The sequence below is a fragment of the Carassius gibelio genome, chromosome A24, assembly GCF_023724105.1.
Source record: "Carassius gibelio isolate Cgi1373 ecotype wild population from Czech Republic chromosome A24, carGib1.2-hapl.c, whole genome shotgun sequence".
Classification (NCBI taxonomy): Eukaryota; Metazoa; Chordata; class Actinopteri; order Cypriniformes; family Cyprinidae; genus Carassius; species Carassius gibelio.
Genome location: NC_068394.1, coordinates 9780356 through 9791173, shown reverse-complemented (window position 1 = coordinate 9791173; position 10818 = coordinate 9780356). Strand labels below are relative to the sequence as shown.

Genomic DNA, 10818 nt, shown 5'->3' with positions numbered 1-10818 from the left:
AAGGCTGTAATTAAAGCAAAAGGTGCAACAAAATACAGACAAGGAGGTGATCCTTTCTCCAACTCCGTGAATCAAGTTTTTTTTTTTTTTTTTTTTTTGTGACATAGTGATGTTATAGCTTTCACTTGAATGTTTTAAGTTGCTCTGAATAAAAACAGCTGGATAAAACAAGAAACTCTCCATCTTCATAAAGCTGCAAAGCAACAAAATATGGATTATTTTAAAGGGAGTGATTCTTTTCTATACCCATTGTATTTATAAAATGATAAAGTGCCCATAGTTGTGAGTTGAACTAACTATTATTTTTAATTAAACAAATACATTTATTAAAAAAAAGACAGTCAAAAGCACCCATAATTGAAGAAAACACCCCATATGAGTAGATCTCTCAAGTCTCCAACTTAGACTAAGAGGACTGATAATTATACTCCAGGGATCAGGCATTTAAAAACTTTCCAGAATGCAACATCACCACCACCATATAAAACGCAGATGGTACTATCTGAAGAATGTCAGATCAACAGCAGAACGGGTTCCTGAGATCTAAGCGATACAGATCATTTACACTCCAAGCAATGATATCACCCTCTGAGAGAGTTATGACAACATGTTCTGGTTTCCTCAGCTGACACTCATTACAAAGAGAGTCTCGGTGTGAGGACAGACGCAAAGAGTCCATTTACAAAGTCCAATCACACCAGAGCGGAAACGAGCTCAAAGCTTTACATTGACAAACAGACTGCTCTTGAGGGTGAAAGACTCGATGAGAAGCCACAAGGAAGAGAGTAGATGGACGATGATTTTTACGCCCATCTGCTGGACTTCACAGGACGGCGAGGATGATGAAGAATTTTGCCGCTTCACTCCCTTCTGACAGCTGACTTCATGCCAGCCTTAAGGCACAGTGTCTAATTGCATCCTCGAGCGATGTGGAGGATAATGTGCAACTCCCTCCTTGTTGCACATGTGAACAACCCATCACAATTCTCTCATAAAATTCAGATTGCATGTAACAAAACTAAATTTGCTTGTAAATGTTTCTCAAACATCTAAAAGAAACACTCAAAAGCTTCTAATAGGTCAAAAATGACCTCCCGTCACACTGACTAAAAGCCTGTGAATTATTTACATTGACTGCTTTATCAGGCCTATGCATGTGTAGAGGGAACAATGGCTATGAGAAGAAAGCAATTAACAATAAGGGAGAGATAGAGAGAAAAACAGACCAATGATTTAAATGAGCCATCAGCGAGTCATCACCGCAAAGACAGCATTGACGTCTGAAGATGAATGTCTCTGATAAAGTAGCAAAGGAATCTCTGATGAGCTTCAGTCGTATTCGCTCGGCCTACATCAACTGAGATTTGTTTGATTTAAAGATTTACTGATAAAAGACTGAAGGGTACAAATTAGACTGAACAGCTCACTCAGTCTTTCCATGGATTTCCATTGGAAACTCAAACAGATGTTGATTTTGATATGTAATTCATTAATTCCATCATCCATCATCTAAGATTAAGCTGATTTAAATGTCTCTGTCCACAGGCTTCCTACAAACCTCCTGTATTGAAACCAGTCAAGGCTTAAAGGGATAGTTACACACTCTCACTCTCAAACCTGTATTCTGTTTGTTTTTCTGTTGTACACTTTAGATTTATTTGTCCCACACAGATCTGTTACATTTAACAAAAGTCTGTTCAGCACCATGAAGTAAAATAAAAGCAGTCCATGTAAACTCCTGAGCTATATTCCAAGTCCTCTGAATCATACAATGCGCTTTGAGTGAACAACAGGCCAAAATTCAAGTCATTATTCCATGAAAATCTTCCCTATCCAGTAAACTGTGACAGAAAAACCAGAGTAATTTGACTGATAAAGAACCAGATTATAATGTTGGGTCAGATCGAGTCCAAATTTCGTAACCCATTGAGTTTGGTTGGGAGATTTTTATTAATGTCTTGTTATTTTAATGTTATGTTGCTACATTTTTTTTTTAAGAGCAGGTCATATGGTATTTTAAAGTGTCCACTAGTGCTGCAACGACGCGTTGACGTCATCGATTATGTCGACTACAAAAATACGTCAACGTGCGTGAAATGCATCATCGCGTCACACTGTTTGTTTACATCTTGCGTAATGGCATACTGGAAATGGAGAAAGTTGCATTCTATCACAAAAACAGAGACCATTGTTATCAAAAGTATGTGAATACTTTAAACAGAGGACAAATGAAATGGCCCTTTGTTCCCTTTGTAAAACCGATATGGTGAACCACGGCAGCACAACTGCGATGCGCGAGCACCTCAGAGGAAAGCATCTTGGTGCTCTCCGGTGTTACGGTTTAGCTGGTTACCGTGTGATCTGGTGACCAACTTCCTGGTTCAGGTCTGATATTCGTGTGCTTGCGGTATTCTGAAAAGTTGAGATGTTTTTAACCCGATGCGGCGCGGACGCGCCTGGAAAATACGAGCGCGTCCGCGTCGCTACCATTATGAGCGCACTTATCGCGTGCCTACATTGGAAATAACGAACTTGAGCGCGCAAAAGACGTGATATGTGAACGTGATATGTAGAGCAGATGATGATACTGAACTGCAGCACGTGCCGGTTAGAACCAGTTGCATCGGTTTTCGGATCATCAGTACACTGAACCGAAAACCATTTCTGTCGGATGCGTCCAATTCGAGAACCGAGGAGCTGATGTTACTGCGCATGCGTGATTCAGCGTAAAGCCGACTGACTCATCGCATCTGAACCGAACTGATTCTTTTGGTAATTGATTCTGAACTAATTCTGTGCTAATGTTATGAGCGCAGGTAAACCGAGGGTCTGAGTTCGAGTTCAAGTTTACCCGAGTACATTCAAGTTCATTCATAGTCGGAGTAGGAGTCCGATTTGTGAATAAATCACTCTTTTTAGGTCAACATTTTTTCCAAAAGTGTATTACCTGTGGATCTGTCCATTTTTGTGAAGGTACTCAAGACCCTGAAGGACCTCTTTCAGCACAGTAGCTATACTGGGTTCATCCAGTACACCGTTCTTGTTTTCCCCTTTTGAAATGATGTGCTTGATAACATCCAGCACAGAGCCTGCAACAAAGACAACACATGGAGCTTTAAGTTATGTACATAATGCTACACACTCATTAGTATTACACGTGCAAACATGAGAAGAGCATCTGCGATGTTTACATGCTACATTCTAGGGCATTTCATGGCACACTCAAAACAACAAAGACCAAAGAGCTTCATTCTTGTGTGACTGGCTTGCAAGTTTTTAGGGTAAGACACACATTTCATAACCTACAAAAAATGTCTCTGACTGCTTTCCCTTTGTTGTCTTTAAAAACAATCTTTTAGTTTTGTTTATATATAGACAAAAGTTAATTTGATTATGTGACACCCAACAAACCAATACTGTTTTAACACCAAGGACGCCAAACCAACTGTACAGTAGGAAAACAATCTGTCAATCTTTATTTTTTCCCATGACATTTAATTAAAGGCACATTCAAGAGTCCATGAGGAGAATGTTCCATCAGCAACTTTATTAACCAGTTACGCCATCTTTCGAGCTTGGAAGATGGCCAATGTGTCAGGGAACGCTCTGAATGGCCGGAGAGATCAGTAAGACAAAGACGGTCTGTTCATAAAACTGCCCTAGAGTTGTATATGTAAAACATTTCCATGTGAAAAGTCGGAGTAAACATAGCAAATACAATTGTATCCCACTTAGCCCGAGTAATCAAAACTCTCAGAAATGAAATTCTGAGAAACTGAATGATGAATTCCCGGAGTTCTGATAAAGTTAACTGTGGTGCCATCACAGGGCTCTCTTCACTGACGCAGAAAACGAAACTTTAAACCCTTGGGAGGGTGAAGAGGTCAAGCAGCGTGCCGTCAGCAGAGTGAGCGGCTGGCCAGTGTGTTTGAGGGACAGAGTGACAGGCACAAGGATATTACATAACAAAACTTCTCTATACACTACCGTTCAAATGGCTGGCAGATTCCACAAAAATATTAAGCAGCACAACTGTTTTCAACATTGATAATAATAAGAAATGAAAAAAGGAAGGATCATGGGAAACTGAAGACTGGCTGCTGAAAATTCAGCTGTGCATCACAGGATTAAATTACATTTTTTTACATATTAAAATAGAAAAGAGTAATTTTTAACTGTAATAATATTTCACAATATTTTTACTGCATTAGTAGTTCAAATAACAATCATAACTACCTTTTAAACCATTTCATAGCAAATACAAAAATACCTGCACTGAATATGGTCAAAAGGGTCAAAAATAAAGATATAGAGTGTTGTACAAGGCCTTGAAATATTGTGCAGCATGACTCACCAGGAAAAACTGAGAGATCATAGCCCAGGAAATCAAGGTAGTTTATCACACCCACACTCTAGTTCACGGTAAAAGTGATTCCAAGAAACAGAAAAAGGGCTCATGTGTTTTCTTATTTTGGTCTCTTTTTTCCTTCTTTCTACAGCTCATTCTTCTTCCATGGATTAAAAATGGCATCAACGACCTACAAGTCCTAAAGGCTGTTTCATATTAAAATATAAGTGAGCATTCGAATGAAAGAAAAACAAGACCGTGAAAGTGTGTATGTGCGGGCATGTGTGTGGCATGAATCCAGCGCACTGCTGACGGAGCGAACAGCACATCAAATTTCAGTGATGGCTACGACCTGGATTGAGAGAGAGAGAACTGGGCAAATGACACTGATGACGTTAGTTTACAAACCCGTGTGAAGTTGATGGGTGGGGCTGTTGAGTAAAACCAGCAAACATGCTTAGTGTCAGGAGAGATAAAAATGTACTAATTTCCTACAACTCCCCTCAATATCTTTAACTCTAGGGTTAATATTAACTTAAACACATAGTTCACCCAAAAAGATAAAAATCCTGTCACTATTTACTCCCGTTGTTATGCCATATGACTTTCTTCTGTGGAACACAAAAGTAGATATTTAGCAGAATGTTCACGCTGCTCTTTTCCATACAAGGAAAATGAACGGTGACCAAGAGTTGTCACGCTACAAAAATGACAAAAAGCACTATAAAAGTTTTGATTTGACAGCTTTATTTCCATCTGAAGCCGTATAACAACTTTGAAATACAGTGCACAACTTTAGTGGATCAATTTTTGAAATTTGACTAGTACTGGTCACCGTTCACTTTCATTGTATGGGGGAAAAAAACAACTACTTGAACATCTTGTTGAAGAAAGTCATATAGTTTAAGAGAAACATAAGGGCGAAGAATCATCCAATGAATGAACTAATCCTTTAACTACGAATGCAACCGGCTCATCAATAAAACTTGTCTATTGTCCGATCCCAAGAATGTTGCTCATCCTGGAACGCCTAAATCATGTGAAGCCCCATGCTGAGGTGCGACTGTGATGTGACTGTAAATGCTTCTCATTTCATTAAATACCATACAAATCAATGTGTTGTATGTATTGATCACATGAACCAAACTCCCTTTCCAAAGGTCCTCGAAAGTAACTTTAACCGTGGTGATGTGGCACAAAAGCATTCTTGATATTCTCTTGTGACACTTTGAGGAAAACGATCACCATTCTGTAATTCTAATTATGCTTCCACAACAGGAAAAGAAAATGACTCTTTGTCTAACAGTTGTCAGACTATCTGGCTTCCTAAGGTTCTTGCATTGGCGTGGGTGGATAATGTAATGTAGTGCCCACTGGGCCAAAGGGCACAAGGCCATACGGGGCGATGGTGAGGGAAAGATTACTCCAAGAAAATAAGAGTGGAGGAGCAGAGGGAATAAAGTGAAGAAAGGAAGCATCTGTTGGCTCTCAATGGGCTGTGATTACGGGCACAATGCCATATTTCTATTTCAAAACATGATGCTTAAAATCCACTAGACAACTAGTTTTAGCTTCAAATATTAATGCACCAAAAATTTCAATTGTTCTGGGTCTGCTTGATGGATTAAAAAAAAAAAAGTGTCAAATTCACATTTCAAGAATGTAGTTCAGATTTTCTGTTGAAATATCTTGTTGTGTCTGCTAATGATAAAGTATATTAACATGCTAAGTGTACAAACTTTTGTCTGATAAGTGGCTTTTTCATCTTGAACCTGTGGCCACGTTCACACAGCAGCAGAATACAGCAGCTTCTGTTGGTTAACGAAGGTTTGATGGATGAATTTGCGGCTCGATTGGAATTTTGTCGTATCACAAAAGAGAAGACTTTCAGTTTTATGGATGTCTTCATCATTGATAATTTACTTTGATCACTTTTCCTATGGTTACTGGTAAGGAATACAGGTTTGACTCCCGTTGCACGTTGATCCAGACAGTATTTGAGACGCTACTGTAAGCTGCTGTGTGAACGGGACAATTTGAGACTTACAGCTGTAAGTAAATGCGGTTGCCAATCCAAATATTTCAATTTCAAATATTAGGTAAGATAAAGTGTTTAAGCATTAACTAATTTCATTATGCCTTTATATGCCTAATAAATACATTTTAAAAAGCAAGAACATATCTCTGTTTTTTGTTGTTGTTTTTGCTGATGTTCAGAAAATTTCAAAAAATCAGATACAGCTTTTATTATTTAAAATGTTTCTATTAAAGACCTTTTTTAAACATGTACACAAAGGCATCTGTTTGTAGAATGACCTTTTTATATCCAGAGTAGCACAGAAGTAATAGCCAACAATGTGTGCTGAAGTTGTAAAATTCCCATCTAGCTGCAAAAGTTCTACTCACAAGTGCTGTTCAGAGGCCCGACAAGGTATTGATCGTATTCCTATCTCACAGACCTTTGTACCTAACAAACAGGCCTGGCTGAGAAGTTTCTTTTTCCCGAACTTTCAGTAAATGCTAAAAGTAAATAAAGCAAATTTGAAATCTGGTATTCTTTTTTAAATTTCATATTAATAATAATGAAGTTATCTTAATGGTAAAGGATAGTATGTATACTAAAATGTGTAGGGAATATCAAGTATTATTTTGCTAAAAATAAAAAAATACTATTTAGCTAGTATAGTGAAAAATCACACCCTTATTTACGTCATAACTTCCAACAGCTGTCAAAGAGAATATCTCACACATCACTCAAGATGGGATGGTTAAACACACAGAAGTCACATTTCAAGGACAGCTTCAGGTCACCACCAAACACATGGCTTTAAGCAGCACAACTCTTTAAAGGTCCTATGACATGAAAATTTCACTTTCTGAGGTTTTTTAACATTAATATGAGTTCCCCTAGCCTGTATATGCTCCCCAAGTTTATAGAAATTTGAATTGGTGTAAATTGAGATTTTTCTATCTTTCCCTGCCTTTGATCTTGAATCTCCTCGTTGTGACGTTGTAACGAGAATTGTTACCTCCCCTTTCTCTGCTTTGCCCGCCCAAATATTTACATATAATTCAGTCGCAATGTCAGCACAGGCGTTTCAAACAGACTTTTATGATATGGATTCGACAGCATCGGCACAAACAGTGAGTAACAGTGTTTATTAATGCCTGATCTGTGATCAGTGATTTCTGATGTGTAGCTAATCATTCAAGTTCACACAGACTTTCTTTCTAAATCGTTTAATACTGATGCATATCAGTGAATCAAGCCAGTGACTAAACGATCAACTTCACATTGTTTCTCTTAGTAGCATGAAACAAATCTGTTATTTAAATAGTGATTAACTACAGAGAGCAATCAAAGAAAGCTCCCTTTTTTCCGGAGCTGTTACAAATCGCGAGTATATCTGCACACTTGCCCAAACTGCCGTTACAATGAATGGCGCTGTTTTGCTGCACAACGGAGCTCTTACTGTATTCATGTGTTTGCTGTTAGCTGTGGTGAAAGCATTTTGTGAGATAACGTGTTGCAATAATGACGAGATCACTGCATCCAGGCGATAAACAGACTCTGTCTACTCAATGCTCATCACTGCAGCCTTTCATGTGATGGGGAAAAGATCGAAAAAATAATTATATAATCAGCACTTCCACGATTCGTTAATCTCGACAGCTGTAATAGTAATATATATATATATATATATATATATATATATATATATATATATATATATATATATATATATATATATATATATATATATATATATATATATATATATATATATATATATATTTGAGAGGGGTTTCACATGTAATATGCATTTCGAATGCAAAGATGTCAGCCAATCACAACAGTTGTGGTTTACTCTGAGTCTCCCAGCAGACACGCCCCTTCAAACAGAGCATTCAAGCCAGAGGCCAGAAGGCTAATGTCAGGATATAAAAATGCTTTTTATTTCTAAATTTTAAATGTAAAAATCATACTAACAATATAAATACACCTAAGGAAACATTAAAAAGCATTTAAAGAAAAGGAAAAAATCCATGTCATGGGACCTTTAACTGAAGTGGACTGACACATTTTTGCTTTCAAACCAAAAGGATCTTTCATCATAAAATGTAAATTGTCAGCCGAGTTACTCACACTCATGTCGTTCCAAACTGGTGTGACTTTGTTTTTTATGCAAAATACCAAAGATGGACATTTTAAGTAATGTTTTACTTTTTTATCCATTCATTGGAAGTCACCACGGTCCAAAACAACCCAACTGAATTTCATTAAATGGACAAATAAATGGGGTTTCTGCAGGTTTTAGGGAAGTAAATTTAAGCCTTTTTAAGATTGCATAAAGAAAATGTAAGGAAAATCCAAAGCAACACATTGCCAATATGGTCTCTAAATGTAAATGTTTTGCATTAACATCATTTGAAAGTTTGGAAATACAACTTGCAACAGAGCTCCAATAATTGATTTTACAAAAAAAAAAAAAAATTCCTTGAAGCATGCATTTCCTTGAAGCGAAGTGACACAATAAGCCCTGTTTTTTTTTGAGAATTTGATCAAAATGTAAAAACACTTATAATTAAACAGATATATGGAAATGTGCTAAAAAAAATATACTTCATTCAAAAGGAAAACAAGTTTTCACACCCACTGACAGAAACTGAGCATAAACATTTCTCAGAAGACTTCAAATGTTCAATCTGCATCTCAAATTAATGTATCGTGCTTTTATGATGTTTAGATACTAGTATTGAGAAACAAAACATACTGAGGAACATTGTCTTTTTTTTGTCTTTTTTTTTATGAGGAAGATTTTTTTTTTTTGTATGCAACATTTAAAGCCACGACTGGCAGCTGCTTTCTGCTCAGATTTAGGACCTTTTTAGGCCTTATTTGTGGAAAGGCGAATATTAAGAAATCCTGAATAAACCATAGAAGTTTAAAATGACATGAGGGTGAGTAAATGATGATAATTTTCACTTCTAGCTGAACTATCTCTTTTTTACACAATAAAAACACAGCAACTTCCACTGAAAAAGCCCTCTATAATCAGTTGTGTATCTATAACATTTAAACCAGCTGCTTGCCCCTCTTGAGGAGAGATGCATTATTATTTAAGATGATGTGCCAGGCATGATGCTGAGAGTCCAGCAGTGAGACGGCCGCCCGGATGCTTGTGTCCTATCTCCATATTTAAGATGGGCAGCGCTCCACCTGGGCATCTGCAGCTGACAGAAGCAGGAGGAGGGCACAACAGTTGATGACAGCCAAAAAATGAACAGCGATTATCCAGACAGAGTGATTTCAGCTCTGCACCGGGGAAAGAATGGCTGCAACCCCCGGCTGTTAGCCTCAGCACGAGCCAGACTATAATCTCTGGGACAGAACATAACACGCTGGCTTGTAACATATCATCAAACTCTCAGCAGTAGCTTTACACAGTGGGGTCTGGGAAGACAGGAGAACTACTGGAGATTAAGGAGGCAATGAAATCAAGATGAGGAACATTCTGTTTAAACCTCTGAAATAAAACTATTTGCAGTCACTCAGCACCTTCACAGCTGCAAAAACGATGACAAATTCCGATCTGTTTGCACAACGTCATTAGAAAGATATGCTGTGCATGTCTTATGAGAAACCTTTAAAAGAGCAGACTGACGAGAATGAACGGCTGCATAGTTTGAAAAAATATATCTTATGCATTTTTTTTTTCAGATGAAAACTGTGATTACGGTTCAAAATTTTGCTACTGTATGCTTGTTTGTATTTTTATTTTGTGATTATCAATTCTAAATAAAAATTACTTAAAAACAATAATAAAAAAAATATTTAAAAAAAATATACTACTGTAATGTTTTGCAGTAGTCAAATTACAAACAAGTAAAAATATATTAAATTACAATTGTTACATTTCAATATTAATACTTATGACCATTTTCCCTTGATTTTCAAATGAATTAAATTACATATTAAATTACTAAACGTACTTATAAATATAAATAAATAGTAAAAGTTAACAAGTAATTAAACTGTAAAGTACTAAAAGAGTAAATCTCAGAAAATTACTTAATTTAACTTAAACAGAAAAGAAACACACTTTACGTTATGATGTTCAATTTGCGGTCAGCAAGGTATTTTGGAATGAAATTAACTTAGCAAAGATGCATCAAATTAATTAAGAGTAAAGACATTGATAATATTACAAAATATTTCTATTTAAAAAAAGCTGTTTATCTGAACTTTCTGTTAATCAAATAATACTTAAAAAACAAAAACAAACACATGATGGTTTCCACAAAAATATAAAGCTGTTCAAACATTTTTCAACAAAGATTATTTAAGCACTAAATCAGCGCACTTGCCCCGCTCCAGACCTGTGTGGATCATCTGCCATTTCATAGTCGATCGATGACTAATATGAGGCAAAGCAACAACTTACTGTGTGATAAACCCTAGAAAACGT

General features: G+C 36.7%; 1 protein-coding gene across 1 annotated transcript in view; it reads right to left on the bottom strand.

Annotated features, from left to right (window-relative positions):
* Window positions 1-10818, bottom strand: part of LOC127946339 (serine/threonine-protein kinase OSR1) — a 45927-nt gene that overhangs the window by 11990 nt on the left and 23119 nt on the right. The window contains exon 4 of the mRNA XM_052542852.1: window positions 2948-3089. Coding sequence (XP_052398812.1) covers window positions 2948-3089 — 142 coding nt within the window. The remainder of the gene's footprint in view (window positions 1-2947; window positions 3090-10818) is intronic.